General features: G+C 37.8%; 1 protein-coding gene across 1 annotated transcript in view; it reads right to left on the bottom strand.

Moving 5' to 3' along the window:
* LIPC (lipase C, hepatic type) overlaps nucleotides 1–18,025 on the bottom strand; it is a 52,161-nt gene that overhangs the window by 11,923 nt on the left and 22,213 nt on the right. The window contains exons 2-3 of the mRNA XM_069025878.1: nucleotides 2,946–3,133; nucleotides 1,231–1,410 (exon numbers count right to left, since the gene is read on the bottom strand). Of these exons, the coding sequence (XP_068881979.1) occupies nucleotides 1,231–1,410; nucleotides 2,946–3,133 (368 nt within the window). The remainder of the gene's footprint in view (nucleotides 1–1,230; nucleotides 1,411–2,945; nucleotides 3,134–18,025) is intronic.

Raw genomic sequence — 18,025 nt, 5'->3', positions numbered from 1 at the left:
TACTAGAGCAAGGAGTCATTTATTCGAGCCTTGATTTGTTTGTTGACACTAGAAAAATCACAGAATGTCTTTATTGTTGACAACATGATATGTCCTCCTGGGAACTGATCAAAGTCCACCATTTGATTCACTCAATAATTAAACAGCTTCAAAAAATTACTTTAGGCTCCAGAAACTTAAACTATATTTGACCAAGAGCTAAGGTTTCTTCTAATGTCGCAATGAAAAATGGTGACTCTGACTTTCCTGCCTTCTCTTTTGTGCCTGTTGTCCCTAACTGGGTGTGGTATCTGACAGCTTCCTCTAGCCCTGCCATTCCTGCTTAGACCTTCAATGGTATTTGCTACAAACCTTTCAGCCTTGCAGTACATTTCTCTTCCACCTTAGGCCTCACCATATTTAAAGTAATGTATTCAAAAATTCATTGTCAGGTATAGAAGTATAATTTCAGTTCAAATTAAGTAGCTTAGTATTAGAGATTGATACAGTAAGAGTTGCTTAGAGTTTCTGGTTTATATGAGTGGTTCTCATTCTACTGTTTGCTTTCTGCCTTTTCTTAAATAGTGCTGGAGACCAGTGATACCTTGAAGACTTATCTGCAGCCTTTTCAATCCAGCCATGGCCACTGCTCCCCATGTAGCAAGAGTTTTGATAAATAGTCACTGCATTAGTGTGGCTCTGTACTCACTGCAGCCACCATGTCATCTGCTTTGTGAAGCATGTCTGTCCTCTTGAAAGGTCTCTCTTTACATTCTGGATCTCTAAGCCATTATTTTATCCTAATCTTTGGGAAATTACAGCAAAAATCAGACATGGTGTCGGGATTGAATTCTGCATTAAAAGTAGAAGTTGGGCACAGATAACATAAGCCCATTTTCCTATACTAATGATTTGCAAGTGACGATGTCTGCCTGTTTTTTACATGAGGAACAGTGTCAGCTGTCTACACACATGCTAATGGAAAAGCTGAAGTAGCAGAAAACCATCTCACCTCTAAAGGTATATAAAAATATTTTCATAAACAAGACCACTTGCTTTTTCCTCTTGCATGATGAAAGTTTTATGAAATCACATGGAGGTTTATGGAAGAAAAATGTGCACTTCATTAAAGAAACGTGAGTGACTGAAATGAAAGCATTACCAAGCATAGTATTTCAGAAAGGTTGTGGAAGTATAAGAACAAGTCAATAGGTCTTTTTCAGAGAAATGTGTTGAGCTGGGAGTTCTTACCTCCAGCCATTCCAGGAATTGTGCTATCTCCTGTCCTACATAGCGTGTGTTCCGTACGGCGATGGGATAGTGCTGGTGAGCCAGTATAATCCAGTCTGCAATGATCACGTTCATTTGTTTATCCTGAGACTTCAGAGCTGCTGCCATTTTCCAAATCCAACTTTCTAATATCCCATCCACCTGTTGTAATTGAAGAAAACCCCCAAACGATAAGAAAGCCATTGTTACGGGAAAGCAGTCTCTACCAAATATTTCTTGTGAAAAGCATAAGGAAACAAAAAAACATAATATGAACAGAGAGGGATTAATGCTGGTAACTGGATTTTAGGGGCTTCGGCCTGCTTCAGTGATGAGAATCTTTAGGTTTTGGTGGACCGAAAAAATTAAGAGTCAGTATAATAAGTGTATAATAGTGTATGTTTTGTAATATGAACTCTTATCAGTGAAAATGATGTCCCCAAAGACTTTAACTCATCTGGACATAACTGGTAGTACTGGTTAAAAAGAAAGATAGAAATGCCCAAAAAATGTCTGATTTCATTCAAGAGCAGCTATCCCTGTAAGTATAAATTAAAATAATCGGAGAAGGGAAGCTGGAGGATTGCAGACCAGCAGGCATTTGTCATCTCTAGCCATTCCATTTTGAGAGCTGCTTTTTTTGAGCTATTCTTTTTTGAATACCTGGTACAATTTTCTTGCGTCAAAGCATGTTTCTGATTTGATGGACTAGAATTATTATTTAATCTATCAGATTTAATTGTTATTCTAGTTGTATGTATTTCCTAAATTGATAAAATATCCTTATCTCTTCTAGTGTAACAGAATTTGGGAGTCTCGGGTCTGGGTTTCCACATGCACTCCTCCAAGAGCCCAACAGCTCTGCAAATTACGTTAATATGAATGACGAACTTCAATGGCAGCAGCTTCAGGTCTGAGTTTGAGGAGGCTGTAGGTTTTGAACAGATTTTTCCTTGCAAGGCTTGGCTCTTATTTGCTAAGGGACTTCTGTGCATTATGGGGGGTGTTCACAGCTCCTCTGCATATTTGCAGATGTGCAAGAAAGATCCATTGTGCCACCTTATGTTGATTCCATTGGTTCTATGAGAATTCAAGGATCTGTTAAAATGACTTAATTTCTTATCCTGCCTTTTCTTTTGTTTCTTTTTCAACCAAGAAGCTGATGAAAAGTCACTCTTAGTATTGGTATGCTTTTGAGAAAGGTTTTTTCATGGTGAATTGGTTTTTTACAGTTTAACTGGAAGGAGTTCAGTGATAATTCATTGATGTTGAAGGCTTCGCTTTCAACTGAAGGGGCTTGTGGAGAAGTTCTTTTTAAAGGTGCATCTCTGAGAAAGATATGTGGATATTGTGGGCACTTTTCATGAAGTCTGTAAATATCTGGCAGTGGACATATCAGAGAAATGAAACTCTGTATTCAGCTCTCCAGGGCATAGCACATTAATTCAGCTACTTGTTCAAGCTCTGCTAGCTTTAAACCAGGGCTGAATTTAATCCTTGGCACAGGAGTCCCATGTGAAAAATTGCTCAGAATCTGTCAGGAATATCCACTTTGTATTATTTCTAGCCATGATAGCTACCAGTGAAATCTATCATCTTTGTATCAAAACCTTACTTCTGATGTTACTTCTGTAGCATAATGAGAAGGAAATAAAATCAGATTTAATTTGAATTAAAAATAAAATGTGAGTTCATACCGACCAGCCATGGACTATCATCACCAGAGGAAGAGAGGCATTGAAACTGCATTTGTCAAGAGTCTCCAACTGATTAACAAAAATCTGGCAGCTGCTTTCAGTTGTATCTGTATAGAGTCTAAATTTGGTTTCTAAGTTTTGCTGATCTTTCTTTGTCGTAGTGTGTTCACTCTGTGATCCCAGTGCCTCTGAAATGAAATTTGTGACAACAGTCATAATAGGAAGGAATTGAAAACCTGAAGAAGTTAGTAGTGCAAAACAGTTTGTAAAACCGAGTAAAAGAGTAAGCTTGGAACTCTTCCTGTGTATAATTGTCGCCTGCTCCAGGTGGGCCTAAGCTGTCAAAAAGTTTGGGTCCAAAAGTGATCTCTTTCAAAGTCTGAGATGGTTCAGATGTGCCTTTGAGTCCCTCTATGTGAACAATAACAGTTACACAGGAATAGTGATCTGATTGCTATGGGCCTTTATAGCATGCATAAGGATTGTAAAACCACAGTACAGGTGTTGTGCCTTCACCATGTGGTGCATGCACAGACAGGCACATTCAGAGGCTCTTAACTCTGCAGAGCATTTCTGCTAATGTGCATTTGCTAGTAATTGCTGAGCAAGCATCATTACACTAAAATAACCATTTTATTCAGGGTTATAACTGCTTAGAGACCTGGGCAACTGCTTAAAACTATTAGACCACATCATATTTTTTTTCTCTGAAAAGGCAAGGTGAAATGCTGTTCTTTTAGCTGTAATATTTTTGATGATTTTGTTTTTAGATAAAATAGCTTGGTGCATTTAGGACAGCATTTTCAGAAATGTCTGTTAAGTAAGAAAGTGTGAACTGGTCTTATGACATGAGTTTAGAAGGAAAAACATAAATATAGAGCAGCTGCTGAAAAATAGAGTAAAATAAAGCAGAAGCTTACAAAAAGCAACTTGTGACATGCAAACCCTTCTAGTGAGACTTCAGACTATTTATTTAGCTGAAAAAAACCCATGCAATAAATTATTATTTAAGCTAGAAAAAATGGGATTTAGTAGAAGAGATGTTAAGGTGTGATGAGCTAGACAAGAGAGAGGTTACAGTTTCTCACATTGGAAAGGAAACACTCAGAGTGGAGAGATTTTATTAATGGAGTTCCTTGGGGACAGTTTTTTGGCTAATCTTGTTTTAGTATTTTCATTAAAGAAGCAGCAGGAAAGGTACAAGACTGACAAAACATGGGAGCCTCTTGCTGATACTGAGAAGACCAAACCATTGAGCATTAAGAGCTAGATGACACCTTGAAAATACAGCAAGAGAAACAGGTAGAAATCTCCTACTATGAAGAGCAAGGTCATACAGTTGATAGGAATTTGTCTATAAATGGGGCTCATAAATTGGAAGTGACACAAAGATAAAAAAACTTGACTGAAGTAATCAATAACAAAACTGGCCATGAGTCACTGCTACCATTTGACTGTGAGAAAGGAAAGTATAATTCCAAGATGCATTAGGCTAGATGGTTTTGGTAGGAAGACAGGGTATCAGTTGTAAGTAAAGGCAGTTGTTAACCACATCCAGAATAGTGTGCATAGCTCTTGTTGCCAGGTGCATCTCTGAAAAAGATGTGGGGATACTGTGGGCACTTTTCAAGAAGTCTGTAAATATCTGGCAATGAATATATCAGAGAAATAAAACTGGTAGTTTCATTTCAGATTAAATTGGTGGTTTAGGTGCCCCCAATTCCATCTGCAACAGCTGCTCACCAGCACCACTGAAATGGTCAGGGAGGAAGCTTTTGTTTTAATTAGACCCAACAAGTCATGAAATATTATTGGAGGTGAAAATCAAATATTTTATTCAATGAGAAGTTAAAATTAGCTGTGTTGGAACAGATCTGAAATTAGTTAAATTTTAGTTCTTTTTTTTCTTACATAAAAGTTCCTTAATAAAACATTAATATCAGAAAGATTGTATTTTGTCTTCTAAGTCAACATATTTTTATTCTTTTTCTTTTTTTTTTTTTATACATCACAACTCTTATGTCTATAGATGTTTTTAGAAAATACCTAAAATCATAGACTATTCATTTCTGTATTGTATCTGCAAATCTATCCTGGGGTTTTGTGATATTGTTGTCCTAATAAGATTTGGGTAGTTTACAAGGAACTTGTGATACATTTACAATGGAGTCTTTATCCTGCAAACATATTTTGTGACATGAAATCCCTGTGTTTAAATATTTGCAGTAGTAGCATCTTGTGATGCACAATACAAAGAACCCTAATGTGGAAGTATGCTGGATTTAGGTTTTTGCCACAACAGTCTTGTTACAAACATTATTCAAGGTTTAATTTCAGTGTAATGATAAGACATGATAAAACAGCATAGTTAATTTGTTTAAGTGCATGGCAGTTCTGGCAAGAAAACTCCTAAAGTGACCTGCACTGGATGTGCACTGCTTTATATTTGTTGCTAATTATTGTTCATTCAAAGTAACTCCAGGCAATGTTGTTTCATAGCTGGGAAACATTAGTGAAGGAATTTGTTCAGCCTTGTACAAGAGCTGGAATTGAAAGAGCTTCAAAGTTACAGAAGGTTTGGTTGATAAAATTCATAGCTTCAGTGTCGCACATTTTCCTCTCAGGCCACTTTTAACTCTCATAGGACTAAGTCTGATCATTTCTCTCTTACAATGTCCACTTAAGAGAATTTCTGTTGATTTTTTTTTTTTCTCTTGCAGAGGACTTAGTTTCTGAAGTAAGTAATATCAGGAAAGGGTGAATCTACATAAAGAACTGAAAATTAGAAAGAGCTTTAATGATGTTGATATTCTCAATGTCCGGTTTATTCAGCCTTTGGTGAGTAGTCTCTACACAAAAATAAGCATTGTGTTCTATTTTTAGCACAAAAAGAAAAACAAAAAAAGAAGTAACTTGTGCCTGTTCCATTGTACACATCCTTTCTTTGTTTAATGCCTTGTTTTCATTTTTTTTTTTTGCTCTCTCAGTGTTTGTGCAATGTAAGGCGCTTTGTCACTCTGTACTTTTTGTACATACTGCAGAAAACAACTCTGATAAAGAGCTGTTTTCTTTAGACACTGGCTGGAAAGTGCTGCAGTGCTTTAATGGCTGAGCATTGGTTTGCTGGTAAATCTGGTAGAGGGGATTAAAAATACTGCTTGAACAACTTCTTGGCTGTCAAAAGTTAAAAGTTCCTGCAGGATCTGTTTCCTAGGAACTGCTTTAGTCTGTTAATCTGTGTAGTGACTTGGAGAAGGAAATAGTGTCTGAAGAGCCTGGCTTCCACAACAGACTCTTGCTGAAAATGTCATACTGGTGACTCAGTGACATGGCTGCAGGGAACTGGGAAGTTTCATAGGTCAGTTTGCAAAAACAACACAATTAAACTGCTAAAGATTTTTTTCATGGTAATTACAGTTAAGCATGCAGAGATCTTTCTGAGCCTCCAAAGAGTTTTGCTTTGGAAAAATACCAGGTGAGCGGGTTGCCGATTTAATATCCTTTTTCTCAGAACATCCCACTCTAACATGAATTCTTTCAGCAAAGCCACACTGATCCATGTGCTTCCATAAATTACCTTCCCACAGGGCAGCGCAGTAATCACGAGCAAGAAAAGTTATTGTGAATTCTTGACACCCCGAAGGAGGTTCAGCCCTTTCCCTTTACTTTGTATTAGTGATGTTTCTGTCAGGTGCAGTAAAGACTGAAGGCTGGGTTTGTAAATACTACTTCACTGCAACATGGCCGTTTCTTGTAAAATGTTTTGGAGCTAGTTTTGGGCAGACAAACCATAGCACTTTTAGATTTGACCTGAGATAATGATTTTCTTACTGAAAAGTAAAATGAAGAGAGATTCCCAGTTGAACAAAATAAGCAGGCTAATCCAGAAGACTGACTTGGATTAAATCACCCCAAAAGATAAGAAGGTGCTCCTAACTATAGAATTTTGGAGTCGGTTCTGAAATTTCCAGATGTGATAGTAATGCTTTAAACTTGTTAATGAAAATTCTAGTGGAAACTCGACAAAAGTCTAGGTTCTGTCCAGGGTTTGAAACCGTAAATATCCTATGCTTTTCTGCAGGAGAGGTCCACAATCTAAATATGTTTCTATATTGTGTCTGATTAGGTATAAAAATACAGCTACAAAATATCTGCTTCATAGTACAAAAATTACCTAAACCTGTGGCAGTAATGAGGATGGTATGAACAAAGTATAGTAGAACTACCTAATGTTAAGAGGAAAAACTGTATTATTTGCCAAGTCATACACTTTAAATTCATCTTACAGTATAGCATAAAGATTTTGAGTAAAATTGGCATTTCCAAGTAAGGAAAGTAGCTTAAGAAAAGTAATGTTCAGTATCCTTCTTCCTGTCATGGAACCAGGAATGAAGAGGATATTTCAGTGGCACTCACCTAATCCTTAGGCAATTGAAAAATTAATTAAGTAAATCTGAACAGAAGTTAAAACTTGGGCTGCTGGTGTGTTAAGGATGCATAAAAATCACACACGTCAGCATGTGAACACATGCCACTATTTCCAGGTCCTGGCTGCCATGTGACCCGAGCAGCAGCCTTCCTTCGTGTTCATGAGTGGATTTGTCTGAGCCCTAAAAAACTTCCTGCATCTTTTGGGTGGCTTTTCCTGCTTACATGGAAATGTTTCCAAAAGAGTACTTATGTACTGTGATCATATTTTAGTGTCACCAGTATCCAGCACATTTCAGAAACAAGTGACACAACTATTCCCCACAACCAGAGAATTCTATTGTGAAACTGAGCAAAGACAGTGATGTGTTAATGATTTTTGTTTGTGCCATGGGAAGTGGAATATATCACAGATCCCCTCATTTCCAATGGCAAGATTGATTTTTATCACTTAAAAGAAGAGCTAATGTCTCAGCAGAGTTCAAGTCTCTCAATTTAACAAATACTTCTTGTAGAGCTTTTCTTTTTAGTTGATTTTTATTGTTCCTGTCAGTTCAAGGTTTTGGGATGTCACAGACTAACAGTTGATAATTCCATCTCATGTAGTTCATAGGGGAGAACTCTAAAACATGCATTTTTTTGGGGGGGCAGGGGGGATGGGAGTGTGGGAGAGGGGATCCTAAGCCTTTTTGGTTGCTCCAGAGTCCCAGGCAAGACAAAGCAGTGAAAACTAAGGTGTGTTGTGTTTAAATTTTTCATATCCTCATGTAGTTCCTTTGTATTTTCACTCTCCTTCACTTGCTCACCTTGCCAAATGAAAAGTAGGTATCACTTAGCAAAGAATGAATGAAAAAAAGCAAGAAAAAGCTATGACAATTGGATTAAACATTAGCAGGTCTGTTTAGAAAAAGACCTTTTGAAAAAAGGTTCCCTTTCTCTTCAAGTTTAAATGAATGATGAGATTAGATATGAATAGGTATTGGATGAATAATATTTCTCTATCTGAAAAGTATAATAGTTTTCTGAGCTGTCATTTCTTGTTTCTTTTGTCCAATGTGCATGCAGGCATGCCAAAGGTAAGTTAAACTCACCATGAGTGTAGTTTGTACCCAAACAGCCACAAGGGAGAGTAGAGATGATTACCTAAGTGTTGTTAGCCCTCTGATAACACACTTTTAACCCTCTGTTAAAAGGTTTTCCTCTTGGAAAATCCAAGAGGAGAGCACATAAAATTGCACCTTTCATACTGACTGTCTTCCCTCTGTGTATCCTGGCTTTCAAACCATCCAGACAGTTGTCATACATGAAATCCCTATTTGTGCTTGGTCTTTGCATATTAAGTGCTTTAATTAATTAATTTTGAGTTAAATATTTTTAAATTGAATGTTAAAATTAACCCATCAGCCCAGGTACCAAAAATTAAGTTCCATTAATCACTTGTACACCATAAGAGTTATATTTCCTGTGTTTACTGTATACTTTTACAAGTGTTTTAAGATGTGTTGGATGTATTTTTTTTATGTTTTTACTTGTACTTTGGTTCCAAGGCAGATTTCAAAACCCCAGTTCCAACAAACAGCCCAGCCCCCATAGCCATTACCCTGTAAGCTCCATGGCAACCTGAATTTTAATGACCCTTATCTCAACTAATACCACCCCTCTGACAAGGATGAGCCATTGGTGGACAGAGATAATCTGTCAAAGGGAAAACACCAATCACCTTAAACCGAAGGGGTGGGCTGTGGGCGGGCTGTGGGTGGAGCAAAGGCACTATAAAACAAGGCATCTGAGAAAGGCACGCCCCTTTTTTTTCTCTCTCCAGCTTTGCTGAGGTAGAGGTCAGTGCTGGGTAAGCCTTACTCCTTTTAAGGAGCCTTTAATAATTTTTACCTTTGACTTTTGGATTAGCTAAAAGTCAGCCCAGCACTGCAAGTTCTTCCACCAGAGGTCCAGTGCTGTCTAAGCCTGAAGATCTCTAATCCCTGCACTCCTGGGGCATACCTCCTGAGCCACTAGGATCCCAAATTTTTATATTTTGCTAATTGTTGCAATTTTTCAGTTTTTCCGTTTTAATAAATTGTTTTAATTTTTAACTGAGTTGTCTCATTTCTCACACAGTGCTACTAGCAGTGGGTCTTGAAATTGGAGAAGGATGTGTCTGGAAAGAGGCCAATCCATAATTCGCTGGAGCTGGTACTGAGGTACTGAGCACGATGAAACCAGCAGTGCCCCTTGAGAGCTCAGCTGCTGCCCCAGCAGAACAATGCATCCAAATCTCTCTCCTCGCTTGAAAAGTGTGCAGGAGGAGGCACCAGCCACACAACTCACATCGTTTGTGGAGTAACAGACACTGTCCTCTTAATTGTCTCATCTAAAGCCAAATCCTTCTAAATATGAGCTTTAGCTCATTTATATAATGCAGAAATGCTAAATTGAGATCAGTGCCCCAGTGCTTTAATCTGACCTAATCTGAATTTTCTTAACCAAAATCCTGGATAATTAAATGATTCTCCTTGAGACATGCAGTTAACTTGTGGAATTCCTCACTGGGTGTGATGTGGGAATGAAGCATCTATATAAGGCTAGTTGGAACCTGGAAGTGTCTAAGAGAAATTCAGTGAGGATTACTGAGCACATAAACATCTCTGCTTAGTCAGGAGATCTGGGAGCTGGAAATGGTTGTTGCCTTGGGGGAAGTGCTGTGTGTATAAACTTTGCTTGCAGAGTGTGCACCTTCTTTTGGCAACCACTCCTGGGGGTTGAACTGGAAGGGCTTGGGTTTCATCACTATAGCCACTCTTATGTTTGATGTACAGCTCTACCTGGCATTACTTTTGACTTAGATTTTGGCAAGTTCTTAAAACAGAAACAACTTGTGAAAAATAACAACTTTTGGAAAACGTGTCCATTGAAAACTTTTCATTCCTTTTCACATCCAAATTATCAGTGTCAATAGTTGCTGTTCAGAATTATTAATTATCTGGAAATAGTTGTTAGTTGAAAGTAATTAAAAAAATTTTTCTACTTCCAAGAAACCTGTGTCTTAGAGGAAATATAGCGAGAATTTTAAAGGATATGTTCTTGGGAGCTGTATTTTGCTTTAATCACCCTCTCCTCCCTTTCTTCTTGTCTCCTTTTCTCTTGCCTCTCCAATACACTCCTGGTTTTTTTTCCATTGTGTCATTTGATTTTTTTAATAATTATTTTTTAAATAATAGAATTGTTTTGTTTTACTGTTTTTGTCTGAAAGCCTTAGTTAAGCCAAAATAACTGAGGGGAAATCCTGTTTTTGCAGCAAATAAGAGCTTTTTGCTTTGACAATCACTAGGTGTGTTCATCTAAGCAAGAGTTTGATGGTTTCACTGCTGCGGTATTAAAAGGCTTTGATCATTTTAAGTCTATCCTGAATTTCTCCAAATTGATCTTTTACAGTAGATGCCTGTAGATATTTCTTCTAAAACCTCTGCAGTGCACACTGTTACAATAACAAAAGTTATTTCCATGCAATTCTGTCTAGAAATTAGACTTTTTATCAAATGTTGAATGAATTTGTTTTAAAATTAAACTCTTTAAGAGGAATAAGAATTTACTGGGGATGTATTTTAAATAGATTCTGCATATAGAACTAGTCTTTAGAACTTTTATTAATGCTGTCATGCAATTTTTGTTGCAAATTTCCTTGTATAGATGAACTGAGCCCAGGGTATTATAACTGCCATCAGTTGAGCCATAGTTCACAAAGAATTTCTCAAGTAGATTTGTTTAGTACTCTAGTACAACCCTCTCTTTTAGTAAAAGGGGCCATGCAGCAGGGTCCTACAAAGATTTGCCCATTTATGTTCGGGGTGAGCCATTTTTAAAATTGACAAAGTTGTTGTTCAGCTCTGCAGCCCTTTCCAGGAGTCCTGTGAAAACTATGGCAGAAGATACTATTTTGTGGAATACTTGATACTATCTGCATAGTACAATGCAAACTGTTACTAAAAGTGTTAACAGGATAGTAAACTTTCAATAGGAATTTTATCCCTTTTACCTGTAATGCCAGACACCTTTGCACACCGTGATTCCAGTCATAGGGAAAATATGTATAAAATGATAAAAACTGCTTTTTAAAAGTCATGGTGCTAAGGTCCAGTGAGTTAGATGGCTAGACATGTGATTTGTGTCTCAGTCAAAGCCTTAAATCTCAATTTCAAGTGAAATAAAGCTGCCTCTTGGCAGCACTGCAAGGGCATGCAGTGCTGCAGTTTTATCCTGTTACTGCAGTGATAGGAAGAATTCAGTTTCTGGGCCTCTGGCAGTATTTGAAGTTTGGGTGCAGAATTCCAAATTTGAGACAGGGAGAGAAAAAATACTTGTTTTGTTTCCTGGTAACTTCAAAATGTGTAGGTTTTTAAGGTGTTCCAAGACCAAAACTCTGGAAACCAGTAGCAGTAAATATGTATTAGAGGGCAGCAAAGTAGTGCTATGTAATAGTATAATGATATATTAGAGTATAATTTGGTTCATAATTGTCCATTATAGCTATGTAATTTATATAATTATCTTATGTAGTGTTGTGTAAAGTGCATACATGCAGAGAAACGTGTATATTGATAAAAATATGTATACACAGTTGTTAAATACTATTTATAAATACTCTGATGCTTGCATACACTTGATAAAGCATATGACATTCCCCTCATTATTACAGCATTTAATGTGAATGAAACATTACTTTGGGCATTTGCCTTAGAAGATTCAAGTGTTTAGTATTCAGAGACCATATACATAAAATAACAAGTTTCTAAATCTTTGCTGTGTATCTGTGCTTTGCTGAGCATTTTTTCCAGGCCCAGAGCATGGTTCCTAATGCAGATGAAGGACATGTGAACCGAACAGCTGCAGTAGGTTGGATAACCTTCAAAATGCTTCAAGGCATAAGTCAACCACTTATTTTCAAGATTTTTTTTTCTAGATCATTCAGTATTGATATCTCTCTGACCAGATTTTTAGGGTGTCTCTAGTTAGATCTGTTATTTCAGTTCCTGTAGTCCTAGGAATTTGAATTTTGCAACAGTATGTCACATTGAAGGAAATTTTAATATTCATTTTCAGTTGAATTATTTTTTATTTATATGGGGGTTTTTAGCAGTTGTAGACTGACAGGAACCAAACTGGGAAGATTTAAGTTGATTTCCATATTTTGAAAACAAAGAAATTGATGAACAAAATCACTGTGTTCCAAAGTGAACAACAGTATGATTGTTATGTATTTGATTTCTAGGACACCTGAAAGCACACAACTAAACCTATTGTGCTAAACCTATTGCAAAGCAATTAGGAAAATAAAGGTATGATCTGTAAGTGTGATTTGGAAATTTGGAATTCCAGATTCAAAAGGTGTCTCCCAATAGTTTGCACTAAGCAGGAGTGGACAGCAGAATGAACTGAAAGCCAGGGACAGACAAAGGGCTCTGCAGGGGTAGAACAACCCAGGGATCCTTCTATTCATGATGGCTTTGGTCTGTGAACAGAAAATGTCAGTCTCCCAGTCAGTCAAACCCTTTTTGTGAATAACAAGTTCCTGATGCTAAATACTATAGTAAGAAGAAAACTACTTACTATAGTAAAAAACTTACTATAGTAAGAAAAAATGTAAAAAAATACATTTTCTCCCCCCATTTGCATTGTTTTCCTACTTGGGAAGAGGTTTTATTTTATAACTGGTTTCCATAGTTGGAAATACAAACTTTCTTATTTCATCACCTGCCCTTGCTCATTCTCTTTAGAATTCCAGCTTCACAAGGTTATGAATATCAGAAGAGAAATCATTCTCTGGAGTTTCTTTGATCTCTGCTTATGATGTCTTGTTGATGAGAAATTTATCATAAACTAACTGAACTATGAATGAGTCGTTGAAATTTTTCACACATTAGATTTGCTGGTGGATGTTTAATGAAGCAGCCTTGTGTTCTGTCACCAGGAGCTGTTCAACAGAATCCAACAGGGCAGCGTCATGAAAGTGTGCTGAGGCCATATTTGCTTTGCAAAGCAAAATGGATCTGCTTTAGTGAAAAAACAACAGGCATGGACAATATTAAATTTTACAATAAGCTTGTGGTGTTTTTAAGTTTGAAGTATTAAACCCTTTCAAAAGGAGTGTCCATTTTGTTAAGTGAGGTCTTAACTTCCAGGAGTAGAAATGTAGAGATTTTGATTGTGATATTTGCTGGGATTAAAACCGAAAAATCCTCCATAAACTTAAGGGTGAGGATGGAATCATTAAACAATGGATATATGAAATCTGACGGTCTGGAAAACACAAGCAAAGTCAAGAATTCAGGTGCCAGGTGCTGCAAGGGATGATGTTCAGAGTTTATCTCACAACAGCAAAGGTAACAGAAAACCTGCAAATTTCCCTTTGAAGAGATTAATTTAAAATATTGTGAGCAATGTGAAAAAGAAATGGATTTGTTTATGCTGTCTTGTTCTTCCTAAATGCTCATTTTTAGATTGAGCCTATCTATATTCTACTTGTGTTTTAAGATATTAATTTAACAAGACTTTTTGGACTCATGTAAATAATGCATGTAATGTACATATTAGTACAGCAGAGTAATTTCCCTAAATCTAATAACTGAGAGTTATTATTTGCATTGTAATTGTACGTAGAGGCCTGTTCAGGATAGGAGCCCCATTGTGGCAAATGCTACCAACCATCCAAGATTATGGGATCAGGTTTTTGTTCCCCTGAGAATTGAATCGATTTAGCAGAATTTTTTATGAATTTGGCTTGTGTCCTTTTCATGTCCTTTAGCTTAATTTCTGGGGTCTTTAAGTATCTGTCCCTCTAAATCAAGTTTATAGTCTTAACTCTTTAAGTATATGATATTACATCTTTAAGATAATCTATGTGTTCTAGCTGGCATATTTGAGCTAATTTTAAAAACTACGCAAGACTGGATGTACCAAACCCCAATGGGAGCAGGCATACGTGACTGAGAGTGGAGGCATTCAGAATCAGACATTATTGTTCCTCAAGGTGCTGGGTGCTGTGGGCGCTGAAGCTTTCCAGGGGATGAGGATCCCTGCTGAGGTTTGCTGTGCAGGGATGCTGTGCTGCCTCTTGTAGGGTGTTGTGACACCAAGCCTTGCCAGGCCGTGCACTGTCAGACTTTGCTCTGTAGGTACATTAGACTCATGAAGATTTTGCTGGTGAGGGAGGAACCCTAGCTCCCAAGGCAGGGCCAAGGCCTGGTCCCAGGAGTTGTACATCCATGGAGGTGGTAACAGAAAATTCAGAGGACCCAATTCCCCATACCTGAGCAGTTCAGCCATTATTCTTGCACTCATTTGATTCAGTTCACTCAGCCAACATGTGAAAATGATTTTTTCTTTCTACTGGGTTAGTTTGCTGTTGGCTTAGCAAGCTAAAAAGACTCTTGCAGAAACTGCATAAGTCAGCGTAAGGAATAAGAAAAGAGATCACAGAACTGATCAGGCAAATTCTTCCGAAATCTCTGAATATGAAAATCAAATGGAAGCAGGGTGCATCTAAAGACTAAAGCAAAAGGTTTGTCACCCAAAGCAGTGATTGTAGAAAAATTTACATTTTAATTTACTCAAGATTGCTCTGTGAAAAATAACACAGCCCACTTAAACCTTTTCTTATTTTTCTATTAGCATAAGAAAAGGTATCTTTGAAAGTACCTGGAAGGCTGATTTTATAATCCCTGTATTCATTTGCCTAGCACAGAGTATGTAGCCTCAGAAGTTAAAAATTCTCCGAATAGTTACAGACCAATTGTATTTGGGCAACAATGTGAAACTTCATAGAAGTGGCTGAGAAAACCTAATGAGACATTCCTCTGTAGTGCTTGAGAGCACAGCGCAGCCAAAAAGCCTTGTGAATGCAGCGTGGGAGAAAGGAGAAGTTTGTTATCGGTCCAGAAATGGCCACCTCACATGCACAAGCCCAGAAGAGCCATCAGTGGCTCAGCTGAACAGCCAGATAGCCAGTTTTGCTGCTTGGTGAACAGCTGCCCTTGCTGAACATGGTAAACCTACAAAAAGCACCAGGACAATGTCAGTGGCAGATTTTTCCAGCCCTTCTGTGCAAAGTTTGGGTGTGACACATAAAGGTGTCAAATAGCTGATTTAGGGCCCACAGTAGAAAAGGACAAGGCTGAACTGTGGGTTTGTTCCTGTAATTCTCTGGGCAGGGACACTCCACAGGGTGCAGCAACAGCTGGGTGCCACTGCAGATGAAAGCATTATAACTCTGGTTCTCTGGGAATGGGGGGATACAGCAATTACTGCGGGGCTGGAAACCTGAGTGCACAACCATGGAGATTACCTTTCTGCATTGTTCTCTTAACTACTCGAGTTTGTCAAAAGCTGTTTTACCATATTGTGCATAGGTGGTGCACATAACACCATAGCTCATGCTTCTGACTTTGGTTGGCATGTTTTATCTAGAATCTGTCATATTTTGTAGGACAAAGAAAGTGGAACTGCTATTCATATGCAAAGAATTAAAGACACAAAAATGGGGGGGAATCTTGTGTAAAACAGTAGTTAAAGGTTCTTCCAGAAGGCTTCTTTCTTTTCAATTCACTTTGAGGTTTGAAAGCATCTTTTTTTTCCTTTTTTAAAAAACCTTTTTAACAAGAGAAACAAAACTTTTTGGATGCAGAGTTTCCTTTGTATATAAGAACCTAAATGTGCTTTAGAGTGTATTCAAATCATGTTACAGCAGTGGACTGGCATCCTTTTCTGCATCTGTTTGTACCAGCAAAGAGGTTACCACCTCCAGCTTTTTGCCACCTCCCACCTGCCAGAAATTACCACCCTTACTGTTCTGTTGCCAGTGCTCCAGTGTTGCCCATTTGCTGCAAGGAAAATCGGCTAGGTTACCTCACATCACCTGTTACAACTGTTTACACTGGTCTAATTTATATTGCTTGGAAGAAATTTGGGCATGTTCATGTGAACTGATCTACTACAGGAATTGGATAAAAGTGGTAGCTGTCAGGAAATGATAAAAGTGGGTGGAGTGCTACAGGCACTTGACTGAAAAAGGATGTTTGTTCATAGCCTGAGACACATGCATGCAATCATTTGCTAACCTCTGGAAAACTGCCTTACTGGTATTTATTCTTCATTCCTTACACTTTCAAAATGGAGATCAGTTATATTGGTTTGTGTGTAATGCTCACTCAGTTCTACTGTGGACATTATAATTTTTTTCACTGTAGTATAAATATACAGAAATTAGCTATAAATAGACAGAACCCATACATTTTATTGTCATCTTCTAGCAAGCAGTAGTATCAATTTGTCAAATTTCTGTGGCCAGAAATAATTTCTAATTGTTCACTTTTTTTAAACAACAGAAAGCTCTATAATTATCCCAAGGCTGTCTTTCGTCTCTAAGCCATCATTTGGTTAGTGACCAGCCTGGGAGTATAGTCAGAAGGTTACACAGATAAACAGAATTATTTGCCTCTGCATGTCATGCTTGGAGCACCAAGTAGGTGAATTTATCAGCCTTGTTATTTGGCACTACATTTGAGTTCAACCTAGAATTCTCAGAGCTAAGTTTTTACAAAAAAACAAAGCTATAATAGTCATAGTTTATGTGGCTAAGTCACAGAAGGTGATAACATATTATACACTGCCAGAACATTTTGTTTTCCATGTCTCCACTCTCCAGTCCATTGCATAATTTCCTTTTCCTTCTGGTCCATCCCTTCAAAGCTGTGATAATATCCAGTAAACATTCATATCAGATACTAATTTTTAAAAAACACATTGTGTTTAATATTTGCTTTAGAAAATATAGCCTGTTATTGCATTGTGCTCTTTTGTATGGACTGAGCAAATCCACATGCCCAGATAGGCAATTCAGATCTTCCTTGTCATATAGCAAAGCAACCAAACATAGCACATTGACGTGTGTTTTCCCAAAAAAGAAGCTGTGTGTGATGCTGCACATGGGACATTCATCCTGTCACCAGAGCAAGTTTTCCATAGCTGGAGGCTCTCCAGTCTCCCTGAATGTCTTCATGACTTGACACTGAAAAACCAAACCAAGCCAAATTTATCATCACCTCTGCTAACTTGGTCAGTGATAAAAGCAGTGATCGCAGAGTGGATACTGCTTTTTAGGCTGGAATAATGTGAGTGGTTCAGTGCCAGCTGCCAGCACTGCCTTTGTCCACTGCAGAGTCAGCTCCAGCCAAGTTTGTTCTCGTTCATGTCTGCATCTTGGCTGAAGAATGACATTTCTGGTAAAAAATAGGAAATAAGTTGAGCATCACCAGCATACTAATGAACCCCAAATTTCCTCATGGCTGCTGGTAGACCAATGAATCCTGCTGAATGAACCCTGCACAGTGCAATGGTTTTCTTGGGCTTATCAAAGGCTCATTAGTGTAATGAAGCCAGCATGGACAGTTGGACACACAGCTTTTAGTTAAGGAAATGTGCAACAACTGCTTTGTGCCCTTTACTGACAGGGAATAATGATAGCAGAAATATTCTCTGTCACTCATTCACTGTTCTTGTGCTCTTCATATGGCCACGAGGAGAGGAATAGTTATATCCATACTGATACCTGGGACAATGTGGGAATTAATGATAACAGAGAGGCAAAGGTCTGTGCATCC

Source organism: Aphelocoma coerulescens, chromosome 10 (genome assembly GCF_041296385.1).
Source record: "Aphelocoma coerulescens isolate FSJ_1873_10779 chromosome 10, UR_Acoe_1.0, whole genome shotgun sequence".
NCBI lineage: Eukaryota > Metazoa > Chordata > Aves > Passeriformes > Corvidae > Aphelocoma > Aphelocoma coerulescens.
Note: the sequence above shows the minus strand (reverse complement) of the source record. Positions and strands in the feature narration are given on the sequence as shown.